Here is a 19,007-nt window from a genome sequence, read left to right on the forward strand (position 1 = left end):
GTTTTGGTCTCCCAACATGCTTTGGGTCCAGCATGTATGCTGCAGCATGAATCGGCTTGACACAAAATTCTTGACGCATCTGTATGAATTGAACAATTGCCTTCTCCTCTGCTTTGAGCAGCGGGGATGTGGGTAGGGCAATGCTGATTTGTTCTTTTAAATCAGTAAAAAGCCTGAGAACATCTGACAAGACAGCGTCATCTCCTTCAATCTGAGCAATTGCAGATGCTACTGGTGAGAGTAGTTTAAGGCTGCTAACCACTCTCCCAAAATACATCATCCAGCAGTATTTTCTTGATGGTGGTTTCCATATCCCCAGACTGGGATATTGCCATTTCTTGCAGCGACTCCTTACCCTCCAGAAGGCTGTTGTACATTATGACAACACCACCCCATCTAGTGTTGTTGGGCAGCTTCAGTGTGGTGTTCTTGTTCTTTGTCATTTGCTTGGAGTTGTAGGTTGCTGCAACTACTTGTTTTCCCCTGACATACTTAACAACGCGCTTGGCTCTCTTGTACAGTGCTTCCATGGTTCTCAAACCCATGATGTCCTTGAGGAGCAGGTTAAGCCCATGAGCTGCGCACCCAATAGACGTAATATGAGGGTAGGCGTCCTCCACTTGAGCCCAAGCAGCCTTCATATTCGCAGCATTATCAGTAACTACTGCAAAGACCTTTCAGCTCATCAGCAATGTATGTGCCTGTGTGTCTGTTGTCCTTCGTGTCTGTGCTCTTGAAGAACACTGGGAGAGGAGTGGAGACGATGTAGTTTATGATGCCCTCCCCTCGTACATTTGACCACCCATCTGAGATAACTGCACCACAGTCTGCCATCGCTATCATTTCTTTGAGCTTTCCTTGGACTCTGTTATACTCAGCCTCCAGCAAATAAGTAGATAAAGCATGTCTGGTGGGAGGACAGTATGCAGGGCGAATAACATTGAAAAATCTCTTCCAGTACACATTGGCTGTGAGCATGAGGGGTGAGCCTGTTGCATATACAGCTCGAGCAAGGCACTCATCTGCATTCTTCTGGCTATGGTTATCCATTGTATCAAAGAACCTTCCAAGTGGGCCAGGAGTTGCTGATGATAAGGAGCCTGATGCTGAATGAGAACCATCATCTTCTTGAATGGAAGCAGAGTAACTCTGCTGACTGCTGTGAGCTTTGAGTGAAGTTGTTGCATTTGGATAAATGCTGCTGCATCTTTGTGGCATTCTTTACATATGGCTTTCTACAGTGTTTGCACATGTACACAGTCTTTCCATCTTTAATGCCTGGGGTAAAATGCTTCCACACATCCGACGGTAAACGTGGCATTGTTCTATGCAGAGAAATAAAGGGCATTCATCTCTGTGTCGAACTGCGGTCGATCAGCACGATTGCAACAGGGTGAGTACATTTTTGCTGATGCTCCATGTGATGGAAGCATGACCTGTACACACACGACGCTACATCACCAATAGTGTATTATTTTGTATATTTTAAATTGAAGGACAACAGAGTTCAACAAGTAACTGGTTTATTTGGTATAAAGTCTGATTTACTTACTGCATCATCACAACATCAGCAGAAAACAAAATGACTTCCCTCAGGACCCCTAACCTGGATCTTAAAAAAACTATAGCAGTCTTACGGATGCCTGCAGGCCAATCACAATTCAATATGCAAATATTACAAATAGAGGGAGCTAATCGCTCATCCACTCATCCAACCAATCAGGACACATTTGTTGACAGTCACACACAAAACTTGTAATTATTAAAACAAGCCAAGTAAGAAGATAAACATATATTGATTAAGAAATTCCTTAATAATTAAGATTCCATCTCTGTTAGTAATTTTAAGAGAGGACCTGTGGGGGGAAAAAAGAAAGAAATACAAAAAAAACAATATTATGCTAGCATGTGCTTTTTTGGGCAAAATTCCCAAAATTCCCAAGCTAAATTTCCCGTGGAAAATTTCTGGAAATTTACCGGAAACTTTCCACCCCTTTGCAACCCTAGTCACATGATTGGTTACATTTCTGTTACTTGAAGACTTTTGAGAACTGCAGTAGCATTCCTGCATGAAAGTCAAAAATGCAGCGACACTTAAGACGGAAATGCTTTTGGGGTACATTAGGGTTAGTGATCCAACTCAATGTTACTTTCCTTGCAGTTCCCCAACTAATGAGTTACTGATCTAACTCGAGGAAGCAACAAGGAGTGCCTCAGCAGTATTCCACATGTAAGTGGTTTTCTCAGGCGCACCGAAAACACACCTCTTACTACAAGTTCTGGATGATAGGGATTATATGGACAAATCAGACTCTGACACCCTTTTGAGCTCAACCATATTGTGTTTAATAGGATTAACAATAACACTCATAACAGTACAAAACAATACAACCCTGGCTTGTCCAACAAGCCATATCGTGCTAAATTACCATGGTCTAATGAAAGAACCCCCCTGACATGAATCAGTCATTCATGAAAGAAAGACTTATGAAATAATACTGAGCGGCCTACGGGTGGCGCTGTCTAGGGAGAGTATAAATACTCGGGCACGGGCCCAGCTTGCGCAGGACATTCTTAACAGGAACTAGTGAAGGACACAACTAGACCTCCATGTTGTGAAACAGTTGATTAAAGCTTTGTTTAATGCTTAGACCAAGTGCCTAGTAGTTTTCTTATGTTGCCCCCTGTGAAATAAACTAACACAGGACCCCAGCACTAAACACCTCTAAGGTTTGGTTGGGACTTAAAATCACCCCCTCACACAGCTAAGTGGTCTTGTGGATGTGTAGGCGCAGGCAATATGCTCACCCCGATTGCCCGTTGTCTTGCTTACAGCTTCTTCCTGTACGTTTCGCTCCTGGTTCCGTACCGCCGACGCAGTATCCAAGTTCCAGTTTGAGCCGAGGCCTGTTGATGAGGGATGAAGAGCAGCGCTCGGCTTCTGGCAGTGTTCCATCGAGCCGAGCCCCACTCGGGAGACTCGCTGTAGATTGATGCTGAGGAGAAGAGAGCGAGAGAAAGCAGCCCCTGAACGGCTCCTTATATACCCAAAACCCATCACCTTTTCTCCCACCAATACTGATCGATGTATTGACTCAGGTGATCTGTCTGGACCCCCCTGTGGCCTGGAGTGGCTCATGACCTTTGAAATCTTTGTGAAAAATTATATTCCGTTTCCCCGCTCCCAGGCCTGGCACCTGGAGAGACGATGAGTGCTGATTACTGGATGCCTGTCGTTTCCTGAGTTGATGGCCCCCATTAGCAGGTAATGGGTTTCAATCTCAAACCAAACTTGCTTAACTGGCTTATCTACTGGAAGACAATGGCCTGGCCATCTCCTGCCTTCCACCAGTTTCGGTTGGGACTGTGCTTTATTGATGTGAGGGCAACGTGTCTCTGAGTTACCTCTCGGGGTATTGTTCCCAGTAATCATGTTAGATGGTGATGATGTCAATCGGCCTGGGTTCCCTGTCACCCAGCCTGTCAGCGTGAGATGGCCGTTTGCATATGAATGAACCTTAAGTCAGGTTAGCCTGGCTTGCAATCCTATTCCCTAAGCCACTCCCACAAGCTTGCCCAACAGTACAGTTCTTTCTTGGGGTTTTGGATATAAAATATGATTCATAAAAATGGCCAGAAAGCTGGTGTTACACACATAGGAAGTGGGGAAGGCAGTGAGAAAATCATTTGGAGTTTCTGCTGTGTGCCTTATTGGGCTCCTGCTGCATACATTGTGGCACAATCTGCTGGAAGTGCATGTATATATGTGGACATTGGGGAAGAATAGGAATAGGCTCAGCTGTGATGTCTCCCTCTTATACCCATTGTCAAATAGCCTGATATTCACTGGGCTCTTGGGAAAGGTATCCAAGGACGATTAAGAACATAAGAAATAGGAGCAGGAGTAGGCCATTCAGCCCCTCGAGCCTGCTCCGCCATTCAATAAGATCATGGCTGATCTACGACCTCAACTCCACTTTCCTGTACTATCTCCATATCCCTTGATTCCCTTAATATTCAAAAATCTATCGATCTCTGTCTTGAATATACTCGACGACTGAGCCTCCACAGCCCTCTGGGGTAGAGAATTCCAAAGAGTCACCATCCTTTGAGTGAAGAAATTTCTCCTTATCTCAGTCCTAAATGGCCGACCCCTGGTTCTAGACTCCCCAGCCAGGGGAAACACCTCCCTGCCTCTACCCTGTCAATCCCTGTAAGAATTTTGTATGTTTCAATGAGATCACCTCTCATTCTTCGAAACTCCAGAGAATATAGGCCTAGTCTACTCAATCTCTCCTCATAGGACAATCCCCCCATCCCAGGAATCAGTTTGGTGAACCTTCGTTGCCCTCCCTCTATGGCAAGTATATCCTTCCTTAGGTAAGGAGACCAAAACTGTACACAATACTCCAGGTGTGGTCTCACCAGGGCCCTATATAATTGCAGTAAGACGTATTAACGCTTATACTCAAATCCTCTTGTGATAAAGGCCAACATACCATTTGCTTTCTCAATTGCTTGCTGTACCTGCATGTTAACTTTCAGTGATTCATGTACAAGGACATCCAGGTCCCTCTGAACACTAACATTTCCCAATCTCTCACCATTTAAAAAATACCCTTCTTTTCTATTTTTCCGACCAAAGTGGATAACTTCACATTATATTCCATTTACTATGTTCTTGCTGACTCACTTAGCCTGTTTATATCCCCTTGAAGTCTCTTTGCATCCTCCTCACAACTTACTTTCATTCCCATCTAGCTTTGTATCATCAGCAAACTTGGATATATTTCATTTGGTCCCCTCATCCAAATCATTGATATAGATTGTGAATAGCTGAGGCCCAAGCACTGATCCTTGTGGTACCCCACTAGTTTCAGCCTGCCAACCTGAAAATGACCTGTTTATTCCTACTCTCTGCTTTCTGTCCATTAACCAATCCTCAGCCCATGCTAGTATATTACCCCCAATCCCATGAGCCCTAATGTTGTTTAATAACCTCTTGTGTGGCATCTTATCGAATGCCTTCTGAAAATCCAAATATACCACATCCACTGGTTCCCCCTCATCTATTCTGCAAGTTGCAACCTCAAAAAACTCTTAACAGATTTGTCAAACATGATTTCCCTTTCATAAATCCATGTTGACTCTGCCCAATCCTATTAGTATTTTCTAAGTGCCCTGTTACCACGTCCTTAATACAGTAAATTCTTTCGTATCCGGCACCTATGGGACCAGGATGGTGCCGGTTGATGAAAAATTCTGGATAACTGAGAGGTAGGCAATTTTTAACACAATCAAAAATAAAAACCACTGACTAACTCGGCCACCGCGGGAGACTCGGATTCGGCAAAACGAGTACTGGATGGATTCGGCAAGACTACCGGTTATCTATTTTGCCGGTTATTAAAGAATTCCGGATGATTAATTGCTGTTTAAACGAGTTTACTGTAATAGATTCTAGTATTTTCCCTGGCTAACTGGTCTGTAGTTCCCTGTTTTCTCTCTTCCCTCCTTTCTTAAATAGTGGGGTTACATTTGCTACCTTCCAATCCGCAGGAACCGTTCTAGAATCTATGGAATTTTGGACGATGACAACCAATGCATCCACTATCTCTATAGCCACCTCTTTTAAAACCCTAGGATGTAGGCCATCAGTCCCATTAATTTCTCCAGTACTATTTTTTTTACTAAATACCCTTGGTTCTCCACTATTACCGGGAGGTTTTTTGCATCTTCTTCCGTGAAGACAGACACAAAGTATTTGTTTAATTTCTCTGCCATTTCCTTATTCCACATTATAATTTCTGCTGTCTCAGCCTGTAAGGGACCCACGTTTACTTTTGCTAGTCCTTTCCTATTTACATACGTATAGAAGCTTTTACAGTCTGTTTTGATGTCTCTCGCTAGTTTACTCTCATTCTGTTTTCCCTTTCTTTATCAATTTCTTGGTCGTCCTTTGTTGAATTCTAAAATCCTCCCAATCCTCAGGCTTACTACTCATTTTGGCAACATTATAAGCCTCTTCCTTTAATCTAATACTATCTTTAATTTCTCTTGTTAGCCACGGTTGGACCATTCTTCCCGTGGTCTTTTTATTCCTTAAGGGAATGTATATTCGTTGCGAATAATGAATTCTTTCTGCCATTGCTTTTCTACTGTCATCTCTTTTAGTTTCCCAACCTACCTTAGCCAACTCGCCTCTCATACCTACGTAGATTGCTTTGTTCAGGTTTAGGATACTAGTTTCGGACTTAACTAAATCACTGTCAAACTCAACATAAAATTCTATCATATTATGATCACTGCTCCCCAGAGGCTCCTTTACTGCAGGGTTATTAATGAACCCTGTCTCATTGCACAGTACTAGATCTAAAATAGACAATTCCCTTGTGGGTTCCTTGACATACTGATTTGGAAAACTATCTGAATTTCATGAACTCTTCCTCTGTACTATTTCTGCAAATTTGATATGCCCAGTCTATATGAAAGTTAAAGTCCCCCATGATTACTGTATTACCCTTGTTACATGCATCTCTAATTTCCTGATTTATTCTCTGCCTGACTCTACAACCACTGTTAGGGGGCCTATAGACTACTCCCACTAGTATTTTCTGCCCCTTGTTGTTTCTTAACTCCACCCAAACTAATTCTACATTTTGTTTTTCCGAGCCAAGATCCTTTCTCTCTACTGTCTTTATTCCCTCCTTTTATTATCAGGGCTACCCCTCCTCCTTTTCCATTCTGCCTGCCTCTTCTAAAAGTCAAATATCCTAGAACATTTAGTTCCCAACCTTGGTCACTCTGCAACCACGTAATGGCTATTAAATCAAACCCATTTATTTCTATCTGCGCTTTTAATTCATCTATTTTGCTGCAAAATCTTTGTGCATTCAGATATAGTACCTTTAACTTTAACTTTTTTCTATTTTTCCCTGATGTCACTTTAGTCACTAATTCCCTATTACCTTTGTTAATCTTTGTCATTTCCTGACCCATTCTGCTTATCTTTACCCAGATCACTACTTTGCTCTGCAGCCTTGACATTTCTCTTGCTGCTTTTGAATTTACCCGTTCCTGGATCCTCCTACCCCCCTTCATTAGTTTAAAGCCCTATCTACCACCCTAGTTATTCGACTCGCCAGGACACTAGTTCAAGCCCGGTTTAAGCAGAGCCCATCCCCACGGAACAGCTCCCTCTTTTCCCCAGTACTGGTGCCAGTGCCCCATGAATTGAAACCTTTGCCTCCCACACCACTCTTTGAGCCGTGCATTTAACCTTCTAATCTGTTTGTCCCTATGCCAATTTGCGCGTGGCTCAGGTAACAATCCAGAGATTATTACCTGTGAGGTTCTGCGTTTTAATTTTGGCCCTAGCTCCTTAAATACTCTCAGCAGAACCTAATTCCTAGTTCTACCTCTGTCGTTGGTTCAGACATGGACCACGACAACTGGATCCTCCTCCTCCCACTCCAAGTTCTTCTCCAGCCGCGAGGAGACATCCTTTACCCTGGCACCAGGCAGGCAACACAACCTTCGGAACTCCCGGTCGCGGCTGCAGAGAACAGTATCTATCCCCCTGACTATGCTGTCCCCTACCACTATCACATTCTTTTTCACTCCCCCCACTTGAATGATCTCCTGCACCATGGTGCCATGGTCAGTTTGCTCATCCACCCTGCAGTCCTTGTTCTCATCCACACGGGTAGCAAGTATCTCATACCTGTTGGTCAAAGTCAAGGGCCGAGGCTCCTCCGTCACTATATCCTGGGCCCCCCATATCTTCCTGACTTGCGGTCACACCCTCCTGTCCCTGACCGTTGACTAACTCTAAAGTACTACTTGACCTAAGGGGTGTGACTGCCTCCTGGAACAAAGTGTCCAGGTAACTCTCCCCTTCCCTGATGCTCCGCAATGTCTGCACCTCGTACTCCAGCTCAGCAGCTCTGAGATGAAGTTCCTCGAGCTGCAGACACTTACCACAGATGTGGTTGATCGCGATTGATATCCATACTTCAGTATGGAGTTGAAATTTTCAGGGAAGGAAGAGGGCAAGGGATGGAAGGGGTGAAAAATTGCAGAACATTTGTTATGCAAACTGTTATATGAAGATGTATTTTGAGAATTGAGACTTCTTATACACGGAAGGATCTAATTCAGGTAGCTGTCGTCAGAATTGGTCCTAAATGCTCTCTTCCTCAAATCTTAAAACCGCTTTGGAATATGAATTGTTGACTAAGCACTACAAATAAAGATTGATTAAAAATAATTTTTAATCCACAATTAAAAGTCTATGATAAATGTTCAATGATTTATTAATACATAGAATTAAGGTTTTTTTTTCCATCAGTGATGGTGAGTTTACAACAGTTCATTCATAAATGTGAGAGACTCGTAATGAGTTTTGGACGGGAGGGACTTCCCTTTGAGTAGCTATTTAGCAGGTGAGATATTGCTATTAGTCCTATGGGTGCAGTTTTCTGGCAGAACCTGAAGCACTTTAAATAATTTCACACTGCTGTGTGCTGAAGCTGATGTCTTCATTTCAAAAAATGTCATCCAGCCATGACTTAATCACTCTCCATGTGAGGCTAGTCAGGCAATTTGTAAGTGATTTATGCTTGCTTCACAATACTGTATTGATATTTATGATCACTTTGACTGGCCATTTATAACAGATTTTAACTGAAATAATTGAAAAAATGAAGTTGATTCAGTTTTTTTTTTCCAGTTGATATATTTTAATTTCTGCAAGTATTTCCCTGCATGAGTGTTGTGAGAACATAGTGTGGAATAGGAATAGGGCATTTGGCATATTTGCTCCTCTGCTTATCTGACACATGTAAAGTGTCATTTCTGACTTCCGCATGTAAGATGTTAGTCTTGTGGGTAGTGAAATTATTGCATAGGCCAGTAGATTTATATGATTTCATATTCATGTTTTAATACAAATGCATTTGATTAAAGGCCTTCAGAGATGAGCTCGAGATCCTTATTCAAGAACAGATGAAAAAGGGGAATAACCCAGCTGGTCTGCTTGCCCTACGACAAATAGCAGATTTCATAATGGCAAGTTCTGTTGCAGCTTTACCCACAGCACAAATTAGTAAGTGCCTAAAAAGACTTTCTATACTTCAATATATATATATCAGAGAACTCAGATGTGTTGCCTTGAATTCTGTTAAGCTTTATATTTTCATTTAGGCCTAGGAATAGCCACACCCATCAATGATCTACGTGGCATTGAGTCTGCTGCTTTTGTGAAGGGAGAGAAGTTGACCCGCTGTAAAGTTGCAAGCCTTTATAGAATGGTAGATCTATTTGGATGGGCACATTTAACCAATACCTACATAACAGTAAGTATGCATTACAGAAGTCTATTTAGTTTTTACAAAGTTTTCTCTTCCCCTCCCAGTTTCCAATTTTAGACCTGAGAAGTCTAAATATTGAGGAGCATACTGCTAACCATAAAAGTGCGATGAAAGAAGTACTGCTAAATGTGTGTCTTAAAATTTAGAAAATGCCTTGCACTCCATTTACAGCTTAACAGTTGAACTCTTTGATTTCTCTTTATTGAGTAACGCTTCCTAGTTGCTTTCTTGATTTTATCACCACAGGAACTATTCTGCGTTTGAGAAGGTAATAAAACATAATGGCTCTGACCCTGAATTTGCGGTAGGCGGCGAATGTTAAGGAGTACCCCACTGAAATCCGCACTTACCTCGTGTGAACCCCCCTTCGTGAAGTTGCTTTCAGACGCTGCAGAGTAGTGTGCAACATCGTGGCCCAGGGATGCACCGTTGTGCGTACGCGAACCTGGGATCACACGTGGTGGTGCTCCTTTCACTTCCTGACTCTTTGCCAATCAGGAAACGGAGGCGATTGCTATTGTAAATATGTCAATAGAAGACAGAAGTCTTCTACTGGCATATATTTACAATCTACATAGTGCTTAATAGCCACTCTTAATTCAAAAAGGTAGGTATATATATTTTAGTTATGCTGGATATACCTTTGATCAAACATCTTTCATAACTATGTGTAAATAATAATACTGCATTTGTTAGATATACGGTTCTTACCTACTCGGTATTCGATTAGATGCCCTATTATTTGAATTATGCCCATAAAGTAGCAAACCCCAGTACAAAATGTTTCTATAAATCAGTAGTTTTTTTTATTGCAATATGTTGAGAAATAATCGGCACACACAAACTTTGCCCTTAAAGCAATATGTCCAATCTATAGAGTGCCTATTGTTGTTGTTTACAGTGCTTAATTTCTGGGTTCAAAAACTCATCGGGAAAGATTACATGAAAAGAGCTTTGTGTCTGGCCAGTACATTTTTAATCAGAAAAAGCTGGAAACACTCAACGGGTCAGTCACCAACTAATACAATTTTCTTAGCCCCCCCCCCCCCCCGCCCCCGCTCTCCCCCCTTATGCTGTGTAACAGGCTCCTGCACCTGTTTGCACCAGCCATAAAAATTTCAGGGTAATTGATGCACAGTAGGTGGGAAATTAGCCCAACTTTTCGCCAGGACGTTGATTTCAATGGGTAGGTGAAACGTGCAATGAAGCCGATGTGGAGTTGGATCTTGACTGACGGTAAGTTTGGGATTTAGCGCAAGCGCATGTGGAAATCCCGAACGTGTCAATTTCAAAGGCGGTATGACGTCATACTCCCAGAGTACGCCGTCATACCGACCGCGAATTCAGGGCCAATAGTAATTGAAGAGAAAAAACTTGACCAAAACATAACTATCTGAATCAATGTTTAAGTTCATTGTTACACTGTACCAGAGCTCAGCTCACTGAAGGAACTTCCTATATTAATTCTCTTTGGCTAGCTAGGAGCTGCCATGTTATAACTCTAAAACACATCAAAACAGGAGTAGCCCTCGAGGCTGCTCCACCACTCTATTAGATTATGACTGGTCTGTACCTCAACTCCATTTACCTGCATTTGCTTCATATCCCTTGATACCCTTACCGTACAAAAATCTATCATTCACAATCTTGAAAATTTCAATTATCCCAGCATCCACAGCCTTTTGGGAGGTGGGGGGAGAATTCCAGATTTCCTCTACCCTTTGTGTGAAAAAGTGCTTGCTGATCTCACTCTTAAATGCCTCGCTCTAATTTTAAGATTATGCCCCCCCTTGTTCTGGATTCCCCAACCAGAGGAAATAGTTTCTCTGTATCTCCACTATTGAATCCCGTTATCATTTTAAAGAGCTCAATTAGACTTGATCTGTTTGTGTCCCTTTTTGAAATTTCCTGTTTCTATCTACACATCCTACTGTGCCTCCCAGCATAGTACCTGTATTATCTGCAAACTTGGATATACAACTCTCTATTCCTTCATCCAAGTCATTGATATATATGGTGGGATGCTGAATCCCCAATACAGATCCCTGGTGAACACCACTTGTCACGCCCCACAAGAGTACGTTCCTTTTATTCCTACGCTCTGTCTCCTACCCCCCAACCAATTATCAACCCATGTCACAAGGTTACCTCCAGTTCTGTGCACTTTCATCTTTGTGAATAATCTCTATGTGGAACCATATCAAATGCCTTCTGAAAGTCCATATAGATAACATCCATTGACACTCCCCTATGTTATTGACCTCAAAAATCTCAACTAGATTAATCAGACATGACCTACCCCTTTACCAACTCTGATGTATTATTTTACTTAATATGCTTAGTAAGTCTCTTTCTGTCATATCTTCCCCCCCCCCCCCCCACCAAAACTATTCTACAGTAAATGAGATTAGAAGAGACGTACTGGTTGTAAACACTACACCTTCCCTTTTACTCCAGGTGCCTTGTATCAAATTCACCACAATAAATGTGACAAAATCTAATTTACCAACTGACGTAATAAAACTCACTACGCACTTGGTTTGAGTATAAAGCAAGGCTTTAATCAACTTGTTTCAGAACATGGAGGTCTAGTTGTACTTCACTAGTTCCTTGTCTTACAAAATGTCCCTCGCAAGCTGGGGCCGACGCCCGAGTATTTATACTCCTTGGACGGCGCCACCAGCTGGCCGTCCAGCATTATTTCATGAGTAGTTTCTTGATGAATGATGAGATTTATAACACCAACTGTCAACCCACAGGTACAAAACTTCACTGGATCAACACTTGTACATGCTATCTTTTTCTCTTTGTTGTCTGGTCTGTTCACACAAATACTCAAGTGCTTGATTACAGTATAGATAATCAGTTGGGTGAATATTTGTCTTGGTATTTGTATAAGTCCTGGAAAGAACATGCATATATATAGCACCATATGTTTATCGGAATGTTCCAAAGTGCTTCACATATAATTAATTACTTTGAAACGCAGCCAGTGTTGGTATGTCGGTGAAATTGCATTGAGAAAGCTGCCACAAACTGTGGTGAGATGACTTAACAAGTTGATTTCTTTTTAGGGAGTTCAACACCGAATGCCTGCTTCAAACTAGCAGTTCTAAAACATAAAAAATAGTAACAAGGTGGCTTAGATACTGAAGAGTGATTTAGATTTCTCTCAATATTTTAGGATGTGTGGTGGTTGATGATGTGCTGGTTGTGGGAGAAATTTTGGTCAGGACAATGGGAGAACGCTCTTCAAATAGTGGTTTAGGATCTTGAAAGTTTACCTGAATAGGCCTTGGTTTAATGTCTCATCTAAAGGGTGGCACCTCTACCCTGTAACATTCCTTCAGTGCTGCACTAAAGTATTAGTCTAGATTATGTGCTCAAGTCTTGGAATGCGGCTTAAACCCACTACCTTCTGACTCGGAAGCAAGACAGTTATTAACTGAGTCAAACCATATGTCTAATAAAAATCATCACTATTTGCATGTATACTGTAATCCTTTCAGCAACCAGGCAACATATGAAGTCCTGTTTAGAAATCTTCCACGTGCTCCCCTGATGGCTTAAATTTGTGGTGTGGTGTCAAGCTATACAAACCATAAGGTTACTGGTTCAATTTGCAGCCTGTGTTGAGTTAGCTCATGTCAGCAAGGCAGCAGTTGGTGTCCTATAATTAGACTCTGTACCCCTGGGCTAGGGAGAAAAATCTCAGCTAGGAATTCATGTACTTGGTTACTATTCAGTAACCCTTGCTGCGAAGTATTCACTTGGACGTCAAATAAGAACCGATGTCTGGCTCGGCTATGTTGCCATCTAAGATTAAATAGACTGCCAGCAGTTTGGTAACAAGTGAAGAATGGCCACCCGAATTAGGTACCAGATTGCTCCTGATGTGTATGACACTGTAACCGGCAAGAATCCACACCTTCATGTGAGCAACAGAGAAAATTAGGAGAAGAAATGGAAAATGTTACACTGGTGTAACGTGAGATGCTCTTCTGTGGTTAATTCTTGTACAGTGGAGGGAGATTTACTCTACGATGACTATGCTTTGCTTGACTTGGGAGTGTTGGGCAGCTTTGGGTACCCAAATTCCCCAGCGTGCACATTCATCACCTTGAGCACAAAATTCAGAACGCTGTTTTTGTTTAAAGATCCGCTTCACTTGAACTTTGTTGTGGCCTCAATAACTGTTCAAACAATTGATGGGGCTAGCAGTTAATAAGTTACTGAAGTTCGTGTATTCTGGACAATCTTACATTGTACAATGTCAGAAACTTTAAGAATTATCTACAGCACTGTGATAATTGTGTGATTGGTATCAAGTCTTTTGTTACTGGCTATAAAACTTAGTGACTTTTTTTCCCCCATTTTCATTCTCTTCAGGTCAGAGTAAGCAAAGAACAGGAACATTTCCTCATTATTCCCAAGGGCCTGTCATATGCTGAGGCCACAGCTTCAAATCTTGTAAGTTTGCACACATCGTCTGTTTAACTGTTCCTTTTTCAAAGGTTCTCCTGCAACAAATTGATGAAAACATATCTTTCAGTTATGGGACAATTTGCTGAACTATCGCTTGAAACGAAACAAAATCAGGGTTCTTACTCCTGACGGTTGTCCAACAATCCTTGCTGGAAATCTGCATGTTTGGATGTCGGGTGAGGGGAGGTTCAAATTTGGCTGTGATAACTTCAATGGTTGAATAGCCTTTCAATATTCTCTGGCGAGGGTTATATATAAATAAAGGTCACTTGGGTGAGATGCCGAAATGACCTACTGGAACCATGGCCTGCAGTAATCAATGCCTTCAGGAGAGGAGGGGAGAAAATTCTTGAGAAAAAAAATGACACTAGTCTTAAAGCTGTACTTGTTTCTTAAATTATGTGTCTATGATTTGAAATGAGTAAATTCTGCTGTTTTAAAGATGGTTTTTTTATCTCACCAATTTTCTCCCCCACACAACACCTTGCTGAGGTATGGGTGTTGAACACTCTTCGGTACCTATCCCAAGTGGCCATTATTTATTTGAGGCTTGACCGTGATTTAAGGCTATTTTACCAAAAGTACATCACAGCTGAGCTTAATCCCATTCTCACCTGACATCCACATACGTGCATTTCTAACAGAGGTCACTGGATAACAACAAGGGACGGGACCTTGACTATATATACCCCACCTCCTGCTAAACCCAAGGTGCTGTAGCTAATTCTGGCAACTTTACTCACAACTCAACTGACAAATCAGACTGGAGAACAAATCTGGGACCAGCCTGGTCTGTGTAGCTCAGCTACTCACTAGATTCACTCAGTTAAGCCATTTGGAGACTCGTGTAACAAAGGTTTTTAGTTCAAGAAGACGGATTACAATTGTAATATATACAAGTAGCACTGGGAAAAACTGATTTGTGTTCCTGTCGTATGATGCTGCATCACCATGGTTACATAATTACAGGTTTGTCCCCTTCTTAACTGGGCCACATCAACACAACGTAAGAATCAAAACCGCAAACTAAAACATACAGATTTGTGGAATGAAACATGTCAGCACAAGCAAAAGATGTGAACTTATACAGTAAAATTTAGGACACCTAAAAAAATTAAATACAAAACAATTGAAACAGAAGATTATATTAAGCACCTAGCTTGGAATCTTAAGACACAAGTACATTCTCTTGGTTCTGGTGACTTTATAAATTATTTACACTTTACGCATATGTTTTGGCTTCATCACAACTTCTTGATTTTGTTTTTGCCGTATAGTATAGTCCCAGACAGCTACTGTTTGGTATGTAAAATGAGTACTTGATCGTGCATGCAATTGCCTGCACATTGTTGTCTTTGACATATTCCCCGATCAGGCACTCTCTACGTGGAGCGGCGCTCACAGGGAGTGCTGGTCAAGAATCGGTCTTAGTGTTCTTTACAATTTGTGAGTTGGTTAGTTTCAAGTACTGTCCTTTTCATTTTTGGGACCTGGGATCAAATCCAGCCCACGTAAAATGAAATTATTTCTCTATTAAGGGTCTTCAATTAAATTATATTGGACATTTTAACCCAGTTACCATACTCGCAGAAAGAGCTCAAATTTTTAGAGGATGCAATAATGGGCAGTTCAAGAAATGGTTGCTCTTGCAAGATTTAGGTTTTACCCAAATATTAGAATAACGTAGCTTTACATTGCAATGTATCAATTTTAGGAGTGCTTATTGCTGTGATTGTCACACAGTTTTCTATTGCAGTCTCCTATCATCCTGGTCAAGGCAAATACAGTGGACCCTTTTACTGTCACTTTCACTCTGCTTACAGAATCAGTTGCTCAGGATGGCCCACAGGATAGCTGGTGTGGGAAATGGAAATGTCACATTTGGTGCAGTATAGCGTGCTATTCTGGGGCTGGGGTTTGGGGCATAGTTTTGGGACAGAGAGCGGGGCTTTACTGTGCCTGATCTGGAAGTGCCTGGCGTTGACTATGGGTGGAAAAGTGGAGGACCTTTCAATTTTCTTGTACTAATATCCTTTACTTGATGAGGACAAGAAATATTCAATAAGAAATTTGTTTTTTTTTTAAAGTTGCCTCAGGATTTCTGACTTGATTTTTACTGCATTTCTACGGTTAGGTGCTGAAGCATGGCATGTCTTTGCCTAACATCAGCTGCTGCTTATTTGGTTCATTGGAGTGATGGCTGGTGGAAGGACCCAAGGCTAATGTCATGTTTCTGTACTGAGCCTCAGAAATGTAGTGAAAATGACAGCCCTAATCTGGAGGCCAGCCACCTTGTGGTAAGTTTTATTTTTAAACTAATCACTGCAGAACTCCCCTCCATGTGACAAGTGTCCCTTTAAGATACAATAACTAGCTACAGTATTAGGGTACTAGGTTAGCCAGAGAAGATGTTGGCCCAGAAATTCGGGTCAGGGGCTTCCCGCAGGTGCAAGCCCCCGACCTGCACTTGCCTAGCGCGCCGGCCGTTGAGCTGTGGGCCCGCGTGGAATTCCGATCCGGGGCCTGCTCCAGCTGCCGGCACGAAGTGCTTGCGTATCCCAGGGCCGCACTTAGTTCAAAGCGTCCCCTGGGATCACGTGGGCCATGGGGAGCCAATCGGAGCAGGGAATGCTCCATTCATAAGATTGACAGGAAGAGCTGTCAAAACTTATAAATACTACGGCCCCGTAACAGCACTAAATCTTCAAATAATTTTTTTTTTTAAATCAAATTTTTAAAATAAACTATAAATTACATGAAATAACTATTTTAAACAATAATTTAAATTTTTGAAAAAAATAATTTTATTTTCTAACGGGGCTAAAAATAAACTTGCTTTAAAGTATTTAAAAATAATAAACCTGTGGAAAAAAAGTTTTAATTTTAATTAATTCACCACTTACCTTGTAAAAAGCAGGCCTTGCGCCTGCTTTTTATGTCTAACTTTTGCAGACTTACCCTCCCGGGAAAACCTGCAAAGAAAAACGAAGTTCGATGCGCACGCGCAGCCTCTCCTGCGCACGCGTTCCACCTCTTAACCCTTCCTTTCAGGGGATCGGAAGTGCCGGTTTCCCGCGCATGCGCAGTGCATGCAGGAAACCGGCACTTCCATTGGGCTTACGGGTGAGTACCCCGTGCGTACTCACCCGTGGAGACCCGAATTTCTGGGCCGTTGTGTTCTGAAGATAATAGGTATGTCGTTTATGCCAGTTTCCTCACAATAATTCAGCTGCTCAATTACTAACCTGCTGAAAAAAGTATTGCAACTCTGTCTTGTTCCAGCAGTTATTTCTCAGACTGCAGCTCCATAGAACATGCATCAATGTTTTCTGTACAATAAACATGAAAGAAGGAAAACGCTTTTGGTTAAAATTCTTTGCATCACAAAGCTTTATTTTTTCATAACCTGGAAAAGTCAACATTTATTTGATATGTGGATGTAGTGAAACTGTTGTGCTGAATTTTGTTTGAAACTGCCAGCATAATCTAATGTTTATATCCCAAGGAGGGGGAACAACACAGAGGTCCTATAATGAGGTTAGAGAATGGACACCTGCTGTAGTTACTCAGTGATTCTTTATGAAGTTAAGGAGCTACATTTCCATTGTAGATCAGTGTAACTGGCAGTGCTCCAGCAGATCATTCTCCTGAACTGGTTAAGATTTCAGAATATTTATTTGAGTAATGATTGGCGAGCATAATTGGTTTTAGTATACAATGAAATCTAAAGTCAATTTATTGTAGGAAAATCTTGCATTTATACAACGCATTTCACGACCTCAAGACGTCCCAAAGTGCTCTACAGCCAATGAAGTACTTATGAAGTCACTGTTGTAATGTATTGATTTTTTTTATTCATGAGAGACCATCCAGCCGCTACTGCTGCGGGGCATGTTTTTGATCTGTTTCCAACGCCTGAAAATATCGATAAAACATTGTTTTCTCCCCTCTTTGTCCTAAAGTTGTAGCTTGTGCTGCCATATAGTTGCACAAACACCTGTTGGTTTTCAATGTCTTGCACAAACGGTCGGCCGTTCTTCATCTGTGACTTTAGACAGAGTGTTGCGTCACATTGAGTTCGATCCCGTCCTTGGCCAATGTCAAAATGTACACTTTCTAGCAGGAATCACAGCGAAGCAATCAGGATTGGCTGGCTTATGATTCTCTCTCCCTCCCCCATCCACCTTGTTACTAACCCAAGAGCACTGAAGCTGAGATCAGATAGCACAGCGCAGCCTGGAAATTGAGCATCGAAACTTCTGGTCTCAATGTATTTACATTTTTGCTTTGAATTACATACACTTTTTGAATCATTGTCAATCAGTACAACATCCCCACCGACACCTGGGAATCCCTGGCCCAAGACCGCACAAAGTGGAGGAGAAGCATCCAGGAAGGCGCCAAACACCTCGAATCTCTTCGCCGGGAGCAAGCGGAAGCCAAGCGCAAGGAGCGCACGTCAACCCAAGCACCCCGCCCACCCGCCCCTTCAACCACCGTCTGCCCCACCTGTGACAGAGACTGTAGGTCCCGCATTGGACTCATCAGTCACCTGAGAACTCATTTTTAATGTGGAAGCAAGTCATCCTCGGTTCCGAGGGACTGCTTAAGAAGGAGAAGGAGTTGTGTTCTATTTGACCTAGTCAATAGTAGAATGTTTTTAATATTGTATATGATTTTAGCTGTTCATAAGCACTCGTATAAGAAACAGGTTCTGTAATGGAAAGACGATTGGGTTGGTCTTCTGGAAAGGTAAAAATGGTCCGAAAAGACCTTTGTCATCCAAACGTAGCTTGTGATGTATTTTAATGATGAATAGCCTTGCAGTGTGAGAATTAAATGAAAATATATGGTATAAGCAGACAATGAAGGCTAGCTTGTCATTTTTTAGAAGCCAAGAAAATAAGATGGTCAGGATCATAGATATTCACCACAACGTGTGCTTTTCTATAAATAGGTGAAAGTTAACATACTGGGTGAAGTAGTGGACCAGGGGAGCACAAATCTGAGAATTGACCAAGCATCGTTCAGCCCACATGCTGCCATCTATGCAACGCGCCCTGATGTCCGATGTGCTATACATATACACACACCAGCAGCTGCTGCTGTAAGTGATTTTTTTTTTTAGTTTTTCTGTTTTAAACCTTGCAG

The 19,007-nt window shown here is 41.9% G+C and overlaps 1 protein-coding gene across 10 annotated transcripts in view; it reads left to right on the forward strand.

Moving 5' to 3' along the window:
- The window catches only part of add3a (adducin 3 (gamma) a), a 331,245-nt gene that overhangs the window by 233,525 nt on the left and 78,713 nt on the right, over positions 1-19,007 (forward strand). For all 10 annotated transcript variants that reach the window (XM_085994332.1, XM_085994340.1, XM_085994331.1 and 7 more), the window contains 4 exons: positions 8,968-9,106; positions 9,205-9,356; positions 13,761-13,841; positions 18,814-18,963. In XM_085994332.1, coding sequence (XP_085850458.1) covers positions 8,968-9,106; positions 9,205-9,356; positions 13,761-13,841; positions 18,814-18,963 — 522 coding nt within the window. The remainder of the gene's footprint in view (positions 1-8,967; positions 9,107-9,204; positions 9,357-13,760; positions 13,842-18,813; positions 18,964-19,007) is intronic.

Source organism: Somniosus microcephalus, chromosome 8 (genome assembly GCF_052327205.1).
Source record: "Somniosus microcephalus isolate GS21.2 chromosome 8, FLI_Smic_1.0, whole genome shotgun sequence".
NCBI classification, from domain to species: domain Eukaryota; kingdom Metazoa; phylum Chordata; class Chondrichthyes; order Squaliformes; family Somniosidae; genus Somniosus; species Somniosus microcephalus.